Consider the following 20384-nt stretch of genomic DNA (forward strand, 5'->3'; position numbering starts at 1 on the left):
AATGAACAATCCTAGCAATTCACAGTAATGACACCAAAGACCAAATAAAAGCACCTTTTCATGAGGAAGTTAATTATATTAATCTTGTCAATCATGAAGATCATACACAAATAGTCATAACTTCCAAATCACTGCGTATTTTAGGCAATAGATTAAGTTTCAACTAGGACCCAATTCATGACTTAAGAGTGCTGACACAAGTCACAAGAATTTGAGTAATTATAATGTCTCCAAATTTAATATAACCAACAGTAATCAAAATGAACATGCCAATTCGTAATTACCAGTTTTCCGAACTTTCATGATTAGCTTCACATAGATTAGTACTTTCTTTTGCCAGTTTGATCATAAAAAAAACTTAAAACACAACCAACATGAGACTAGTATTTCAATCAGTGACCAAGTAAAATGAGGGAAGACCAGTGAAAGCAAGCATCACATGTCGATGAAGATACTCAGCGATCCAATTCCGGAATCGAAGAGAACAGATCCAAATTACTATTACCACATAAACACATGTATATCAAAATCAGTTATGACCCAATAAATACATGAAAGTGAGAAATGAACCTAAAATTTCTTTCAATTAATAAAAAATCCAGGAGTTACACGGACTGAAACAAGAGATAGTTGTGACTGGAATTCAACACGACGATCCTCAAACCGGCAACCTCGAGCATCAAACTGTTTCCCCGATCTGAGCTTGACCGGACAGCCTCAAAAGTATGGGGATATGGCCAGGACAACGAATAGAACTCAAGACCTCTCTTTTGAGTAGAAGAACAAAAACAGCTTTGTGTATGTGTGTGTTTCGTGTGTCTTTCCGTGTGCGTTCCGGCGTGTGAATGGTGAAGGTTGTTGAGCGTGAAGAGATGAAGAGCTTGCTGGTTTGAGGGGCTGGTTGTTTGAAGGTTGATATTCTAAAGAAGAAGTACGGCGTGGGGTAAGATGAAGAAGACGACGAAGTCAGGGGGGTCTCTCCTTCTCTTTCAGAATGTTATTGTCTCTTATAATCATCAATGTTAGTGTCCTTCCCACTACAAATCATTTTTTCATATTAATTGTATCCACTTAACTTAGTGCCTTTTTTTTTTAATTTAGGTATTGCATTTCCTAAACCCTACCATTATAGAAACTTCCTAAGTTAGGTAAACACTTCCCCTAAGCTAGACTACCCAAATTACCCTAAAAAATTAATTAACCCTAATAATTATTACAACTAATTAAATACCAAAATAAAAGGAAATTGCCAAAATTCGAAAATTAAAGAGTAAAATGCAACATGACTATTTTTTATGATTTTTCTATTTTTGTCAAACAAAAACTTACTTAATTAATCTAAAAATGTAAAATAAAATCCTAAATGCAGATGCAATATAATTTTTTTATATTTTTATGGTTTGAAATAAATGCCAAAGCTAATCATAATTAATTAAACTAAACATGAAACTATTTTTGTGTTTTCAAAATTATATAAAGATAAAAATAAGGTACTATTTTTTGTATTATTATTATTGTTTTTAAATTTTTTTATGAAAAATACATAAACTAAAATATATTTTGTAATTTTTATTTTTCTTGTAATAAAATAAATTAAAAGAGTCAAAATGAGTTGAAATAGTTATATTAGGCCTAAATTAAATATTTACATGTTAAAATATAAAAATATTGGGGAGGGTCAAAAATCACATGTCTACATATACAATTACTTGGGAACTCCGGATGTTCCATATGAGCACTTGGGTAACTTTATTGCCCGCCCAACATATCATGAGCTTAGACACACTTTATGTGGTGTCAATTCTATAATTTCCTGGGTCCGTGACAAAAAGACTCAACGTCATAAGAAATTTCCAAAGAAGAAAATGAAGCTGGAAGCTCAAGTTTGGTTAAATCTGATCAACACGCGGTTGCTACAGTGCAACCATGAGACGATGATCGGCCGTGAGAGGGTATGTTTTCTTTACTTCTTAATGATTGGCCAAAAGGTGAATATGGGCTAGTTCATATGCCACTAGATGGCGCAAGTGTAAAAGAGCAAGAGGATAGAAAGGTTGTTCTTTGGCAACATGTTGACATAGTTTCTGAGAAAAGAGGAGGTAGAGCAGGAGAGATAGTTTGATATAGTCATTCCAGTACTCCTCCGAAAGACTGAAATCACTAACATCCGAGCAAAGGAAGAGAATTATATGTCTTCACCTACTGGTGTCGAGCGTAATGATCATGATGATAGCTTCGTGGCCCATTTCTATGGGATGCTGGACTTGTAACTATAGATTGGAGGGAGGTCGGCTACTCCGAATGAGAGGGACAACTTAAATGAGGGCGAACATCTGGTTGGCTTAGTGAGGGCCACATACTACCAGAGGAGTAGGATGTCAACACGCCTGAATGTTTAGAGGCTGAGCCAGAGTAGTTTGAGGAGGAGGCTGATGAGGATGTTGAGGGGGAGATGATGATGATGAGGATTGGGCAGCTGGGGATGGTGCCTTCTATGATGAGGGCGATGATGACGACTTAGGGAGTTTTTCTACCATCTTACTTGAGTTTTGTTTCTTTATACATGTACCAAGGTTACTGCATGAATTAAGTGTAGGGTGGGGGATTCTCTGTGGTATGTAAATAATAGATAATTTGATAGTTTCTGATTTTTATTTTAGCATAATAGTTATTAACTTCTACTTTTCTATTTTATCATAGAACTTGAAAAAAAAACACAAAATTATTTTAGTATAGTATTCTAGGTTTAGTCTTCAGCTTTTAGGATTGATTTTAGTAGTTTTACTTGAAAAAAAGGGAAAATACATCAAATCGGAAATAATAATAATTATAGACATGATTTGATTTTTCTTGACGATGGATCTCCTAGACAGTTTTTTTTGGGAGATTAAACTCTAACCAAAAACTCACACAAAAAAATAAAAAATTAAAAAATAGAATAATCCAAAAATATGTCTTTTTTAGGTAGTAATAATCCCCTATGATTTTTCTTTGTACCTCGATCTTTTACATAGGATGTAGTTAAACAGGGTAGTAATTTCTTTTTTTATTTTTAGAGTAGGTTAGGATGGAGGAATTAAAAGGATGGAAAAAAAATGAGATTTCTAGGCGCCCTTTTGACTTGTTTGATAATAGCATATTTAGGCTCTAGCATATGTATTACCTTCCGTATAGTTTGAAGTTGGTTATGATGCCTTGTTGAGTTAGATAACATGTTTATTAATGCATGTGTCTCATTTTTTTGGCTTGTGTTCACTTTGTGCATGATGCTTAATAATTTGTGGCTCCGTAAATACGTGTTGGAGCAAGGAGTCAACGGGTTTTCCCTCCGTTTCTCTTTAATTTGTAGTTTAATGCTTTTGAATATTATGAAGAGTGTTTATATAATTATGAGTAGCTAAGCTTCTCATCTAGGGTTTGATGGAACGTATTGGAGGATGATTTTTCACTGTGATGTTTTAAGCGTCAATACCACACAAGAGGGGGGATGATTTGTGTGGTACCTAATTTTCGATCTTGAAGAACCAGGTTCTTTTAGGTGTTCTAACTACTACTATTTGCGGAATTAAAAGTACATAAAATAAATAACATAGAGATTTTTACATGGAAAACACCTGACTCAAAAGGTGAAAAAACACTATCTACTACTCAGTAGGATTTTCCCAAACTTCCACTAAAATCACTGAGTCAAAATAGCACTTACAAAACTCTTTGTAAACCTAAGGATTAACTCTAATCTCGGTGTAGCACACAACCTCAACTGTTGCGACAACTTCAAGTTAGCCTATAACTTGAGCTCTCAAAGTACCTAATACAATTGCTTCTATGAAAGCTGGAAAGGTACAACTTTAAACAACCTACTACAATTGAACTAGAATAAGAAAAAATACATTGGAGCTGGTTCTTCTATCTCGTTCAAGTAGCTTCAGGAGTGCACACTCAAATCTCACATAAATTTCTTGCAAAGTTGCCTTGCTCTTTTGGTTTCAATTTATTTGAACTTCTGCATTTGTTGCAATACCTGTAAAAGAGATCAATCACTATCATTTAATGGGTTAGTAATCAGAGTTTGATTGGGACTCAATTGCTGATGTAACCGACGGTTCCCGACTTTCTCCGCTTTCCGCAACCGTAACCACTTGTCATTCCGATTACTTCATCCATAAACCTTTTTTTATTTCAAAATAGCGATACGCTCTAAAAAAGTAAAGGAGAAGCTTCCATTCTAGAAGCTACCGCTTCCCGCCTCCCTCGGGGTGAGAAGTTCCCTTCCCTTTTCTAAAATGCCTGAGTGGTCTGCTCAGCAAACGTACAAAGTGGACCGCAGTTTGGCTGACCCTCTTCTTCCCATTCGGGTTGGGTTGACCCAGAAGTACAGTAAGAAGGAATGGAACCACTGGAGAGTCGTATCTTCTATCATAGTTGAGTCCTTGAAGATCTCAAACTCCAACACTATCTTTTATCCGGATTGTGTTCTCTTCATATAAGGAGACCTTCTCCCCTTATCCAATATACAACATTTTCGATCAGATCACGATATATTGTGGATGACTTATCTTCTTCACGCTCATCTCCTTCACGTGCATCTCACATGTTTAGATCAAGAATGTGCTTCACCAGATGGACCTGGTCCATGACTGAGTTCCTTTGTCATTCTTCAAAACTTTACCTATTCCTGGGCCAACAAATTCCCCCTTTTTAATGATGACAAACTCTGTGCTTTTTACTGATCAAAGAACCTGTAAGAACTCAGCTTAACCATCAACACTACACTTAGAAAAGACAATTTACTTATCATCAAGGACAAGGTTAATTAGGTTATAAATATCACTTATTTCAGAATAATGTATAAAGCACAATATCTCTTCCCCCTTTTGGCATCATCGAAAAGTTGTATACATTGTGTGAATTCCAGATTTTAATAAGTACTCATGGCCACTGGGGCAACTGCAAGTGAAAATATGGTGCAATTATCAATAATCAACAAACATATCTAAATTATTACGGTCAGAATCATCATAGAACAAGAGAAAATAGTTGTTGTCATTGATCAAGATATGTTTCCATTAACAGTCCAAAAAAAGAAAGAAAAACTTTCAAAACATGAGCAAAAATAGAGAAATCCCTAATCTGGGTCACTAAGGTTCACTGGGGTACTAGACAGGTTCAGAAGACAAGTGCTAGAAGACCTAAGGCTTAGAGAACTAGAGGGTTGAGTTTGGAGAAGGTTTAGCATATTTTGAAGGATTCCATTACTCTTCTCCTTTTCTTTTGCTAGCTCAATTCTGAGGCCATCCCTCTCAGTTTCCAATTCACCCACACGAGCCATGAGCCTAGCAATTTCAGCATCCTTAGTTCCACATTTCTGAACCAAAGTCCTAACCTTGCTGTTGATGGGCGTCTTCAGAGATGAACCAGGTTCAACTGGGATGGCATTGACTGTATAGTCACAAGCCAGAAGAGTCTTAATGCCAAAATGTTCCTTGCTTGATGCCATTTCCCATTTCTTCAAAGGCACATTCAGCCTGTCCAGAACAGTGGTCAGTATGAACCCATATGGAGTAGCATGAGCCTTGGAGCCATTGATGACCCTGTCTAGCAATTTTACAATGAGAGCAGGCCAGTTGATCTGCTTTCCTCTCTCAAGGAACTCAATAAGAACTAGGTCCATGTAATTTGCAGTATGTCTTCTCTCTTGTCTGGGCAGTAGGCACTTGTTGACAAACTCAAACACAACCTTGTGCTCAGCCCTCATCTCACTTTTCTGCATAGCCCTAGCTTCATTCACATCCTCTGAATCACAGAACCTCTTAGTGATCTCAAGAGCAGTAGGTAGGGAGTCCAGGCATGGCCACCTTTGCCTAGTGTAGTCATCAAACCCTTCAGAGGGTATATCTAGAATTTCTCCCAGTTTCTCAGCATCAAATTGCACTGGGACTCCCTTCACCAAGCTACTGACAACCCCATCCTTAACAGCAGCATTAGCCATGAACTCAATTAGTTCATTTCTGGCTAGTCTCCCATCCATCTGAAGGACCATATCCTTCAAACCTTGAGCAGCTAAAGAGTCAACCAACCTCATCATCCCTGGTTCCACCAGGTCCTTCAACAATCTATCTTTCAAAATTTTTCTCCTGCCAAAGATGACAAACTTGTCCTGTTCCTTCTCAGATTTCTCCTCTTCTTCTTCTCCACTCCACTCTTCATCATCTGAAACTTTTTCTTGTTTAGCTTTCACTGCAGATCTTGTCCTCTTGACGAGTGAGGGTTCAACAGACACAGGTACAAAAGAAGACCTTTTGGAAGAAGACTTGGACTTTTTAGGTTTTGGTGTAGGAACCTCCTCTGTTGTACCCCTTTCTTGATGGACCAGTTCCATCTCCTCTTCCTCTACAACCTCAGAGGATTCTGCAACCTTTCCCTTTCCTTTCTCCATTTTCTTTTTCTTTCTTTCTTCTAGAGCCTTTTGTAAGTCAGCTTCACTTTGTTTTACCCTGCTTCTTGTGGCTCTTCCCTTAGGCATTGAAGAGGCAGTAGGTTTTGGGGATGAACTTTTTCTTTTCTTGGATGGCTTGGGAACATTTGGAGCTTTTGGTGTGGTAGCTTTACGTTTCTTTGGGGCATAACTTGCCACAATCTTTCTCAGTAGATCAGCTAGGGTCTCTTCAGTAGATGAAACTGGTTCATCTCTCCTTTTGCTCAGATGAACCAACCCCTCAGCAGCCTCCCCAGACCCACTTCCCCCTAACTTCATGCCACTCTCTTCTAACCTCTCTTGTGCAACCCCACATATAGCAAGAACTGCTCCCTTCCCATTTCCCTTTTCTTCACCACATGCACCCTCTCTCTCTTTTTCTTTTTCAAACTTCTTTTTACCTCTACTCCTACTCGTCTCAGCCAACTTAACATCCCTAATGGGTCCAACCAGAACAAACCTAGTTTCTAATTTTTCAATAATAGATGAACTTACCTCAGTGAGGAATTCTTGAGTCTTCTCAGAGTCAGAAGACCCATGTCTATCTCCCTCAGTCGCGAATTGAAAAGATTCAGTCTCAGAGCTAGAATCAGAATTTTGAGCTGGGCTTTCTTTCACTTGGCTAGCTTTCAACCTTTCATTTAAAACCTTCCTCAGAGCCCCAGATGCTACAATTTTTTGGGCAAGCATTTTCTGCCTTCGAAACCTAGGTTTTGGAGATTCATTGGGTGGAGTACTTGAAGATGAATTTGAGGGAGAAGGTGGAGGAGGGGTTCCAGGATGATCTTGTGGGTTAGACATGGTTGTTGATTTCTTGAGAGAATTTAGAAATTTTGGAAAGGAGGGCAATTAGGATTGAAGATGATTTTTGATGGTTTTAGAATTTTGAAGAGGGCTGGAGATGTGATGTGTATTTAAAGAGAATTAGACATTAATTAGGTAACAACAACTTTTTAGGGCTCAAATAGAAGTCTAATCAAACTGATATTCCAGCATTTTCATGATAGATTTGGCTTCCCTAGATTTTTGGCAAAAATCGCGATTTTAGAGTTCTAAATGGACAAAACTGGTTCAATGCTTCAACGGATAGAATTTTCTAGGAGTTTGGCAAGTATAGGACTTCTGCTCATGATTGAATTGTTAATCTTTCTAACTGCGCAAAGTTTTGAGAACATACCTAAGCTTTCATATGAACTCACATTGATGAATCAGGTTCTTCGTTTAGAATTCTCTTGAACATGCCTCAAATGCCATAATAGAAAAAAACTTTGTAAGAGATCAGTGAGTCATATATACACATGTCATAGGAGTATACTAATTAAAGTATGAAACTGAGTAAGAATTAATCTAGAAATTTACACAGTTAGAATATTCCTAGCCAAATTTTCTTTTTTCATTGTGTATTCTGAGATGGGCCTATTAGGTGATCTTAATCATCCCTGATTCCAACTTGTTCCTTTCAAAGTTTTCTCTACTCAGTGTTTTAGTGAAGATGTCAGCAATTTGCTTATCAGTAGCACGGAATTCTATGGAGATCAAACCTTTCTCAAAGTTATCTCTTAAGAAGTGGTGCCTAACATCTATGTGCTTAGTCTTCTTATGATGAACAGGGTTCTTTGTCATACTTATAGCATTAGTGTTATTACAGAATATAGGAATGCAACCAACTGCAATGCCAAAATCTACAAGTTGTTAATTGATCCATAGCAATTGAGCACAACAAGAGGCAGCAACAACAAACTCAACTTCAGTAGTGGATAAGGCCATTGAATTTTGCTTTTTCGTAGCCCATGACACAAGACATGAACCAAGAAAGTGTGTCATACCTGAGGTGCTTTTCCTATCCACTAGGAAACCTGCATAATCAGCATCAACATATCCTACTAGATTGAAATTACTACCTTTGGGGTACCAAAGACACAAATCAGTGGTGCCTTTCAGATATCTTAGTATCCTCTTGACAACAGTCAAGTGAGACTCCTTTGGATTTGCCTAAAAACAGGTACAAAGCCCTACACTGAAAAAAATGTCAGGTCTGCTGGCAGTAAGATACAAGAGTAAACCAATCATACCCCTATATAACTTTTGGTCAACTGATGAACCATGTTTATCAATGTCTAATTTAGTGGCAGTTGCATGGATGTGTCTATTTTTTTTATTCTTCCATTTTAAACTTTTTGATAAGCTCTTTTGCATACTTCTGCTGATGGATCATGGTTCTATTAGGACTTTGTTTGATTTGCAAGCCTAAGAAGAAGTTAAGCTCACCCATCATATTCATTTCAAACTCACTCCCCATTAATTTTGCAAAGTCCTTACTTAGATTTTCAGTGGTGGCCCCAAAGATTATGTCATCAACATATATTTGTACCACAAGGAGATCCTTACCTTTTTCCCTTAAGAATAAAGTACTGTCAATTTTACCTGTTTTGTAACCATGCTCCAGTAAGAATTTGGACAGTCATTCATACCACGCTCTTGGGGCCTGCTTGAGTCCATAGAGGGCCTTGTCTAACTTGTACACATGCTTAGGACATTCTTTGCTCTCAAACCCTGGAGGATGTTTTACAAACACTTCTTCTTTCAGGTAGCCATTCAGGAAGGCACATTTGACATCCATCTGATGAAGAGTGAATTTCTTGTGTGCTACAAAGGCTATGAGGAGTCTTATTGTCTCTAGTCTTACAATTGGAGCAAAAGTCTCATCATAATCTATGCCTTCCTCTTGGCTGTAACCTTGGACCATTAGTCTTACCTTGTTTCTTGTAACGGTTCCATATTCATCAAGTTTGTTTCTGAAGACCCATTTTGTGCCAATAACTGATTTGTCCTTGGGTTTTGGAATTAGATGTCAAACTTGACTTCTCTCGAACTGATTGAGTTCATCTTGCATTACATTCACCCAATCTGCATCCTGCAAAGCCTCAACAACATTTTTAGGCTCAATAAGAGATAAAAAGGCATCAAAAGCACACAAATTCTTTAATTGTGATCTAGTTTTGACTCCAGATATTGGATCAGTGATAATGTTCTCAATAGGATGAGAACTTTGATACTTGTGAGGTTTCACAACCAACTGGTTTCTGCTAGATGTTTCTCCCATTTTTTGTTGCTGAGGAACAGGGTCATGAACAAGTTCTTTTAGGGGATTTATTTCAATTCCTCCTTGATTAGTTCCCCCTGTCAGGTTGCCCTGGATGGAAGAACCTGTTCCATCACATGTTCCTTCTTTTGGTGCCACTTTGACTTGTGTTGAGGCTTTAGTCAGATCATTTACCAATCCAATGACTTCATCTTCGTGTTCATGTCTCTCAGAAAGAATGTTAGTTTCATCAAATACTACATGTACACTTTCTTCTACACACAAAGTTCTTTTATTGAAAACTTTATATGCTTTGCTATGTGAAGAATATCCCAAGAATACTCCCTCATCACTTCTGGGATCAAACTTACCTAGGGAGTCCTTTCCATTATTGTGCACAAAGCACTTACATCCAAATGCCCTAAGATGGGATATATTTGGTTTTCTCCCTTTAAGTAACTCACAGGGAGTCTTCTTTACAAGAGGTCTAGTCATGCATCTATTGATAATGTAATATGCAGTGTTTACAGCCTCTGCCCAGAAGCTATGAGGCAACTTACTAGAAAGAAGTATAGTCCTAGCCATGTCTTCAAGAGTCCTATTCTTTCTTTCGACTACTCCATTTTGTTGAGGAGTCCTAGGGGCAGAGAAATTATGATTTATACCATTTTCATCACAGAATTCAGCAAACTTAGCATTTTCAAATTCAGTTCCATGATCAAACCTAATAGATGCAAGTTGATTTCCTAATTGTTTCTGAGTTTTTCTAACAAATGCAGTAAACATGTCAAATGCTTCGTCTTTAGAAGTTAGAAATAGAACCCAGGTAAATCTAGAATAATCATCAACAAGGACCATTACATATTTCTTTCCACCTCTGCTTATGGTTCTCATTAGACCACAGAGATCCATATGGACCAGTTCCAACAACTTGGTTGTGCTTACCATTTTCTTGCTTTTGAAGGATGATCTTACATGCTTCCCCCTTGCACAGGCCTCGCAAACTTTGTCTTCCTTGAACTTGATGTTAGGTAACCCTATCACCAAGTCCTTGGAGACTAATTTGTTCAACTGATTCAGACTGGCATGACCAAGTCTTTTGTGCCATAGGAGGGGATCATTTTCCAGCTTACTTAGACAAGTTAGTTCATTTTCTGAGAGAGTGGACAAATCTACAATGTAGATATTGTTAACTCTCTTTCCGTGCAAAATAATCTTGTTAGTGGTAAGATTAATCACAAAGCATTTTGTGGAGGTGAATGCTACAAGGTTACCTCTGTCACACAATTGTGACACACTGATCAGACTATATTTTAAGCCATCTATCAAGTAGACATTCTCAATAGAGTGAGAGTCTTTCTTACCTAACTTTCCAACCCCAATGATCTCACCTTTCTTTCCATTTCCAAAGGAGACATTGCCTCCCTTTAATTCCTTAAGTGAAAGGAACTGGTTCTTGTTTCCAGTCATATGTTTTGAGAAACCACTATCCATGTACCATATTTGACTGCTTCCCTTCACTTGGACCTACAAAAAGAAATTAGGGGTTAGTATTAGGACCCAAAGGGATAAATCAGATTCCTTCTAGCCCACCCAGGCAGCCTATTTTTTTCGTGAACAAAAGTTTTGTTCTTTTGACTGGCCTTTTCTTTTGCATTACTTTCATTTTTGTAATGGCCAGTCTTGCCACAATGTGTGCAAATTTTGTTTTCAGGAGGAGTGAGGTACTTGCTTTTAGGATCTCACTTAGGTGCTTGAGTCCCATAACCAAGTCCTCTTTTGTTGTTACTGTGATGTTCGTGTAGCCAGGAGAGTGCATCAGAAGCCTTTTTCCATTTGTAAGTTCTGTCTAGTTCATGTTTTACCTTCCCTAGATTTTCTTTTAGTACTCTTATCTACTCATCTTTCCTGTATAGCTCATCCTTCATTTTTCCTAATTTTTCTTCTAGGGTGAGATGAGTGTGATCAGCTTTCTTCTTTCCTGTTCCTAGTTTCAGTTTTAAGTTCTCAAACCTAAGTTCTAACACCAGTGTAAAGTTCAAGAACCTGGTTCTTTAACTCATTATTTTCACTTTCACTCTTATTTGCCCTAGACTCTAGATTTTTGTACTTAACTTTTAGGGTCATACATTCCCTAGACAGCTCTTCCTTTTCATTGTTAATTATCTCAAACTTATTAATGAAATCTTGCAATAGCTCAGACAACCTTTCTTTAGACAGGAATTTAATCTTGTCTTTGAGATGAAGAATACTTACCTCTTGTTCATCATTTGATTCTCCTATGGCCATAAGAGCTTGTTCATCTCCAGCTTCATCTTCTGAGTCCTCATCTGATGTTTCTCCCAGGCAGCAACCATAGCCTTTGTTGATCCTATGTTCCTTTTTGGTGGAACATGTTCCTTCTTCCTGCTCCTTTGTTTAGCCCCTTCCTTCTTCCACTCAATTTCCCATTGAGGGCAGTTCTTGATTATGTGATCAGTCTTACTACACTTGTAGCAGCCCTTATTGGTCTGTTTCTCAGGAGACCTTGGTTTGTTGAAGGTTGTAACTCTTGAAGAACCCTTTCCTCTCATCAAGTAATTTTTGAAATTTCTAGTGATCAAGGCCATTTCATCATCCTCCAGATCTGAACCTTCAACAATTTTGAGAGTCAGACTTCTTTCCTTCTTGGGTGCATCCATTTTCATGGTCTGCCTTCTCAGTTCATAGGAGGCAAGGTTTCCTATTAGTTCATCCAGCTTGAGGGTAGTAATGTTCTTTGATTCCTGAATAGCAGTGATTTTGCTTTCCCAAGAGAGTGGCAAAACCCTGGTCAAAATCTTCTCAACTTTGTCTTCTTCGAGAATAATCCTTCCAAGAGATTTAAGTTCATTTGTCAATATGGTGGACCTTGTATACTTCTCTTGGATGGTTTCTCCTTCCTTCATGGTGAAGTTCTCATACTAGGAGTACAACATTGTTCCTATGGACCTCTTCACTTGAGGTGTTCCTTCATGAGCCACTTGCAAAGTGTCCCAGATTTCCTTAGCAGTAGTACAGCTTGGAATTCTATTGTACTCATCTGGACATAGTCCACATACAAGCCATTTCTTGGTCTTGGCATTTTTCTCCCACTTCTTCAGGTCTTCAGCAGTGCAGTCAGCCCTTGTCTTTGGCACATCCACTCCTTCAGCATTCTTCTTTGTAGTTGCTAGAGGATCATTAGTGACTATGTCCCAGAGTTCATAGTCTTCTCCTATTATGTGATCCCTCATCATGTTCTTCCATGAAGAATAGTACTGACCATTGAAAAGTGGAGGCCTAGCAATGGATTGCCCTACCCAGTTCCCAGGTGGTGCACTCATGTTGATCTTTTCCTAAGGTGTTAGCCTCTTCAAAGATAACCCGCTCTGATACCAATTGATGTTTTAAGTGTCAATACCACACAAAAAGGGGGTGATTTGTGTGGTACCCAATTTTCGATCTTGAAGAACCAGGTTCTTCTAGGTGTTCTAACTACTATTGTTTGCGGAATTAAAAGTACATAAAATAAAGAACACAGAGATTTTACGTGGAAAATACCTGGCTCAAAAGGTGAAAAAACGACGATCTACTACTCAGTAGGATTTTCCAAAACTTCCACTAAAATCACTGAGCCAAAACAGCATTTACAAAACTCTTTGTAAACCTAAGGATTAACTCTAATCTCGTTGTAGCACACAACCTCAACTGTTGCGACAACTTCAAGTTAGCCTATAACTTGAACTCTCAAAGTACCTAATACAATTGCTTCTATGAAAGCTAGAAAGGTACAACTTTAAACCACCTACTACAATTGAACTAGAATAAGAAAAAACACAATGGAGTTGGTTCTTCTATCTCGTTCAAGTAGCTTCAGGAGTGCACACTCAAATCTCACATAAATTGCTTACAAAATCGCTTTGCTCTTTTGCTTTCAATTTAGTTTAACTTCTGCATTTGTGCAATATCTGTAAAAGAGACCAATCACTGTCATTTAATGGGATAGTAATCAGAGTTTCATTGGGACTCAATTGCTGATCTTCTATCGTAGTTGAGTCCTTGAAGATCTCAAACTCCAACACTATCTTTTATCCGGATTATGTTCTCTTCATATAAGGAGACCTTCTCCCCTTATCCAATATGCAACCTTTTTGATCAGATCACGAGATATTGTGGATGACTTATCTTCTTCACGCTCATCTCCTTCACGTGCATCTCACATGTTTAGATCAAGATTGTGCTTCACCAGATGGACCTGGTCCATGACTGAGTTCATTTGTCATTCTTCAAAACTTTACCTGTTCCTGGGCCAACACACTGTGTTTATTATAAATTTGCCATTGATTTGTCTCTGCTTGTTCGACTGCATGTTCATTGTTGTTAATTGAAGAGTTCTCAATTAACTGTACTTATTTAGTGTGTACTACTTGGATAAGGGTACGCATTTAGGTTGTTGTTCAACAACATCACTCCTAACGTATTTGAGGAATCAATACACGGAGGGTTTAAAAGTAGGGTTAGGAATAATGAAACCTGCTTGGTGCGATTGTAGTGAGTGGTGAATTAGTGCCAGCTAGCGTAGTTCGGAAGAATACGTCTAGTAAATTGTTGTAATTGCTCGGAAGAGAATTACGACACCCAAAGTACTCACGATTGGTAGAAAATACTTAGGCAAATTTATAGGAAACGTAGTGGGGAAGACTTCAATAATTAGGAAAATCTTAATCCTAGACTTTTCCAATCTTGTTTATAACATTTACTCTGTTAGTTAAAAATTTACAACATTTTAATTACTTTGCTCTTAGTTAGTAACCACTCAAGTTATTATTTAAAGTTTCTGAAGATTGATTACTTGAATTCTTGCAAAACTAGTTGTTGTGATTAGTAGGTTAATTTCTTGGGGATTCGACTCCTGACTTGTAAGTCGAATTAGATTTGCATCGACCACTAAGTCCTTTTTATAAGGCATAGTTCGGCATGATTAGTACTAGATTCATAAAACTTATTTAGGATCTTCCGACGGCACTCCTCTAGTATCTAAACAAGACAAATCGATATAGTTACAATTATATATATATACTTTCTCTATCTTAATTTATATGATAATTTTTGTTTTTCAGGATTCAAACCATATGAAGTTTAACCAACGTATTAAAATATATATATATATTAATTAACATGAAATGAATTGCAACTTACTTTCCGAGAAGCAAAAAATACTACATAAATTGGATGAAGAGAGTAATGTCTTACATCCAATTATCCAAGTGAATCCCTTAGCAAACGCATTAATAAGAATTGTACTTCAGCAGTTTTAGTTTAAAAGTCTGTCAATTATTTTACACAGATATTGTGCCTGTGAGCTTGGAAACATGTGCATGTTACTTATGAACTAAGACTAAGATTACACAATCTTATCCTAGCGCACAGACGAATTGATCTTTCATTTTTAATAGAACTCTCCGTACCTATTGTTTGATAAAACTCTTTCTACATCTTTGTGACAAATTGCCTCAAATAAATGTAGCAGTGCAAAAACTGATATTTACTGCCATACTGTCAATTAGTTTGAATGCAAAAAAAAAAGGTTCTTGTTATGATTCTAGAGCATTAGCCTTCTCAATTAAATATTACTCCGGTACTATAAGGGCCTCGCAATACAATGCATGCAATGTTGTAGATATGACATGATAAATATTGTACAAACCAAAGATAATAATTTACAATATTAAAGTGTTATTCCAATACAAATTGGCAATCCTAGGAATACAGTATTTTGTCAAGTTTGATTTTCATAAATTCTGGTAGGTAATACCTAGAAATTAAAGGGTCAACGGTTTCTGCTTTCTCTTTTTTGCCAATGAACCTTCTGAAGATAACTACCTAGGCCCTCCTTCTTTCTTTTCCTCCTTCAGAGTCAGCTTTGAACGCTCAGAGGGATAAGTGTAGAATAGAAATGATGAAATTGTATACAAGTACAATGAGACCTTCTAATCTTTTAACCAGAAGAAGAAAAATAAGAAAAATAAATTACTCAGCTCTAAACATTCAATCATCACTACGACCATGGTAATTACTCATTCCTCAACTGGCGAAGATCCAGCTGCATCAAAACCGTCAAGGTTTATATGTTAAAATGGAGGATGGCCATGTATGAAATGGACTTTACCAAAAAATTAGTTCAAAAGATGATCATTGCTAAAGACCATATAAGGAGATGATAGTCCTTCCCTCAACAATGTGAGACATTCTAACTCCCACTCCACCCACATGAGTATGACTGAACATGATCTAGAGCTACTTGTGAAACTGAAATTTCGATAAGAGTGTTCAACATTTAATATATCGCATAAAAGGTAGTATTTCATCCATATACATAGAATGCGAAATCCCGCTAGCCATTATTCGTATGAACTCCTAGATGCATGAAGGACATAGGCATCTGTAAGCCGGTGTAGCTAAGCGAAGAGCAGAAAGAAGGAATCGGAAAATCAAATGCATTCCTTCTTAAACTTACATGTCTGACTGACTTTATACAAAGAGAGGAAAATCAGCAAAAAAAGCTCTTTTTGAATCGGATGTTGGATAGGCTAAACTAGGTGTAGCCCGCTCTCTCTACGGTTTTGCTTGAACTTGTAAAAATATACCGGAAAGGGGGAACTCCTAACAAAAGCACCATGAGACGGGGCTTTTCTCCGAACATTTCCCTCTGCACGCTGGCTATCGCGTCTAACCTTTAAAATTGAGCTGCTTCTCTCTCTTGTTTCTTATCTAATTCCAGCCAGTGGCTTGGAAACAAGCTACCCGCGCTTTATAGAAGGAGAAGAGTCTGTCGAATGAAGTCAGAAGTCGACCCCTATCTTGAGCTTGGATGTACAATTAGGGAGAACCAATAATAGGAATGAGTCAAGCTCACATGATTGAAAATGGACATCAGATCTAACTCAACTCCAAATTTTAGCCTATGAGGTAAGGATGACTTATGACTATATAAAGAGACAATAACTCACTCCCTAAAGCAATGCAGAAAATTATAACATAACCATCGAAGTGTAAATAAAAGAAAAGGTGAGAATAAAAACAATAGCTAACCAGAATCCACGTCATGACGATCAGCAGCTTGATCTCTCTGATGATTCTCCATGCACTGCATGAGGAACTTGAAAGTCTCAATTTCACAAGGTATAGTGAGTCCACCAGTATGATCAAACCCAAACTCTTCCTCAACTTTTTCAAGCAACAATTTGAACAATGGATCACTAAGATAGCTTGTGGGAATTATAAACCTCCGAAGCTCTGGTCCAACATAAACAGCCAAATAGCCTCTAGGGACACCATGGGGTGGCTCTGGACTTTGACAACTCTCCTCATCCGAATCACAATATATATTGTAGTTCCTTAGCCTCATACTAATCGAAGGTGATATTCCTCCAGGGGAATTGCTACTGCGTTTCGACGATGATCCAAGATTATTATTGTTGTCGTTGTTGTTTCCCTTGGGGCCAAGTGTGGCATTTTGCCATTTGCTTAGAAATTCTTTCAGTCTTACAATCTGCTTAATTCCAGTCACTTTGTTTCCTCCTTGCTCATCCATTTTCCTTTGCTTACCACGGCAAGATTGATGATGAGAAGAAAATCCAGCTGGCATTGGTTTTAAGCCCTTAGGCTCTTGGAAAATTTGACTCATCGGATCTTGGTTTTAGCTGCATTTTATTAAGGAAAAAACATACATAAGGTGTCAGTTTCAGTTTCATTTTCAATTTTCTTGGCTGCCGGATTCTGACACGGAAAAGTTAGCTATAAAAGTTTACGTTAATTATCACCACTTATGCATGCAACAGGCTGATTCCCTTTCAAATGTCTACACATGCGCCGATTAAACTTTGAAACTATACTATGTTTAAAAATAACTATGTTTAATAATAATAATAATAATAATAATAATAATAATAATAATAATAATAATAATAATAATAATAATAATAGTAATAATAATAATAATAATAATAATAATAATAATAATAATAATAATAATAATAATAATAAGATTAATCAGTTCTCATTATCATAAAATTTTATTTTCCATGTCACTCCACGTCTCAACTCAATATTATTAAAAGTTAGATTCCCTAACACTCATTTGATCGGTAATTTGAAAATCTGGAGAGCGTATTGTGTCTAGACATTGTTCTTCGACTCTGATTTCCTTAATATTCCTTTCATTTAAAAAAAGAATGAGGAATTCAGGGACAACGCATTTAACTATATATATGAACTCCTACATCATTTTTTAAGTTCTTTTAATAAAATTTACTATTCAGAAAATCAGATGAATGTCATAGTAAGAGTACCAAAGCAAATACAGACGTAGGAGGAGTATTATTTTAATGCTTCAATCCATGTGACATGTTAATAGCATATAATTGGTCATGATATGCCAAGGAGGAAAAGCCTCTTTCCATCACATGATCGGCAGCTAATGCAATCATTTTGCCAAATAAAGCCATCTTTTTTATATTGTAATACATATTCAAGGACGTGTGCCGGTGGCACAAAGCTAATTGCTTTTCTTTCTTTAATGTTTTTTATTTGAAAGACACCTTTGTGTTGCACTTTCGATTCAAAAAGGAGAAACTCAGCAAATAAGTTGAAGATAAAGTTCATTTATTCAAAAATATTATGCTTTAATTTCTTGTATCTCAGTTGTCACAATATGCATGGGAAAAGATAGGAATTTCCTTAAGATGCTTTCTCACTGACTCGCACAAAATCTTGGGGAACTTAAAAGGGTCACAAGTATTGGTATTATAAGTAAAATTATTATTGGATTTTGAATAGCGGAAGAAAAACAATTTCACCCTGAATCAATAATCAAATACAGTATTGTAGTAGAAGAATTGAAAATTACTCCTATAAGAGATCATTTCATGTCTTCTTTGTGTAGAGCCGTCAATATGGGCTTGGCCCGTTGGGCCAGCCCAGTCCAGCCCGTGATTTAGCAGGGCTGGGCTAGAATTTTTGGAGCCCGTTAAAAAACGAGGCTTTTAAGCCCGGTCCGAGTAAGCCCGTGGCCCGTGAGGCTGGGCCGGCCCGGCCCGTGGGCCTAATAAAATATTTATTTAAAATATAAAAAATAAAAAGTATACTGCCTTTAGAGATGGAAAGTCAGAATTGGATATTTACTAAGAGGAACCAAAACTTGATCTTGAGAAGTTTCAAGAGATGATGGTGTCATGTATTGGAAGGACCATTCTAGAAAATCACGATCTTTCAATGATGGTGCGAGATGTACTTAGCATTCTTATTACCATTGTACCATCAGAATCAACATTTAGCATTGGTGGCGTGTTCTTACAATGTACAAAAGTTGCATTTTATTATGAAAATGTCCAAACACTTGTTACTACTTGAAATTGGCTGCACAGGTTTTCCCGAACTTAAACTGGTAATATTTTATTATGTGAATTTAAATATTATTAATTTTTAAAATTTAATTATTTTTAATATTTAACTAATTAATATTGCATATGCATTGTAGATGAAAGTGAAGATGTTAAGACAACCTTGTCACAAGCGGATTCAAATGTGTTTGATGAAGATGATGTGTTGGATATCTCATAAGCATCATGAACGTTCTCTTGAATAGTTTGTTTTAAGTTTTGATTTTTAGTGAATGAAATATAGTTTTGTCTTTTACTTTTTTTAGTATTTATTGTGATAAATTGGAACAATATAAAAAGTTATTAAGTTTTGCGAATTTTTTCCAATAAGATATTTTTTAACTTTTAAATAATTATCTTTTTGTATGTCAGAACTTAAAGAAAAAATATAAAATTATATTTTTTAAAATGATATGGGCCGGCCCGTGGGGGCCCGCGACCCACATATGGTTGGGGTGGACTGACCATTATAAGGCTCATCAAAATGGTGGGCTAGCCCAGCCCAGCCCGTCAATTGCTAAAGCCCAAGTGGCTGGGCTGGGCTAGCCCGGACTGGCCCATATTGACAGCTCTATCTTTGTGGTACGTTTCTTTTTATGAATAATCATAATGGAAGTAATTAAGAATATGGAAAAACAAAAATGCCTAGCAATTCATACAAAATGTAAGCAAAATGAAGAAAACGATTTATCCGTACATATCGTCTTCTTTTTTTCTTTTTTTTGTGTGTGTGGAATTAATATCATCAGTCAATACAATCCATTAAATAAAATTAATTGGCACAATTAAATTCGAATAAATAAAATGCTTGACTAATTAAACACAAAACGAAGCCAAAAACAAATTTTCAAATTTTGCAAATACCAGAACAGGGTGAACACCGTCGGGGAGGCCTAAATTAATAGAAGGAAGCGAGAAGCAAATTTATTGTAGGCCCCGGAAAGGTTTCTGAATTCAACAGCTTGTGGCGAAAATAGGGAACGCCATTTTGAGGAGGAGGAGGTTGGAATAGTTGGGTTAGAAGTTAATGATTTTTCAGAATTCTCTAAAATAATGATTCTGAATAAAATGATAGTAGCAATTTACAATTTCTATAATTATTAGTCACCCTTATTTTTCGCAGCAATTTTCTCTTTAACCTATTGGCTTCACCAATATTTTCATTCCCGCTTCCTTTCCCATGCTCCTCCTTTTTTCTTATTTACTCTACGCCCACGTTGAAGTCTCTAATAAAAGGCAAAGTAAAAAAAAATCAAGAACGAACTAACAGAGAGAAAGTACATGTTAAATAATCTTTTTTTTTCTATTCAATGGTTTTGAAATTGTATACGGTAAAATTTGGTTAGTGACAATTGGACGAATGAAGAGATGACACGTGGAGCTGAAA

The 20384-nt window shown here is 36.8% G+C and overlaps 1 protein-coding gene across 2 annotated transcripts; it reads right to left on the reverse strand.

The window, feature by feature from the left end:
• Positions 1–15254: 15254 nt before the first annotated feature.
• LOC107793574 (uncharacterized) lies at positions 15255–20056 on the reverse strand. Of its 2 annotated transcripts, none has more exons than XM_016615953.2 (3): positions 19862–20055; positions 16650–17260; positions 15255–15660 (listed from the first exon to the last, which is right to left on the reverse strand). In XM_016615953.2, exons 2-3 carry the CDS (start codon positions 17242–17244, stop codon positions 15635–15637), a joined length of 621 nt encoding a protein of 206 aa, XP_016471439.1. In that variant the 5' UTR covers positions 17245–17260; positions 19862–20055; the 3' UTR covers positions 15255–15634. The 2 variants fall into 2 exon arrangements, with proteins under 2 accessions (XP_016471439.1, XP_016471438.1); XM_016615952.2 differs by lacking the exon at positions 15255–15660 and adding an exon at positions 15674–15866 and having other exon boundaries at positions 19862–20056.
• Between the last annotated feature and the right edge of the window lie 328 nt (positions 20057–20384).

Source organism: Nicotiana tabacum, chromosome 11 (assembly GCF_000715075.1).
Source record: "Nicotiana tabacum cultivar K326 chromosome 11, ASM71507v2, whole genome shotgun sequence".
NCBI lineage: Eukaryota > Viridiplantae > Streptophyta > Magnoliopsida > Solanales > Solanaceae > Nicotiana > Nicotiana tabacum.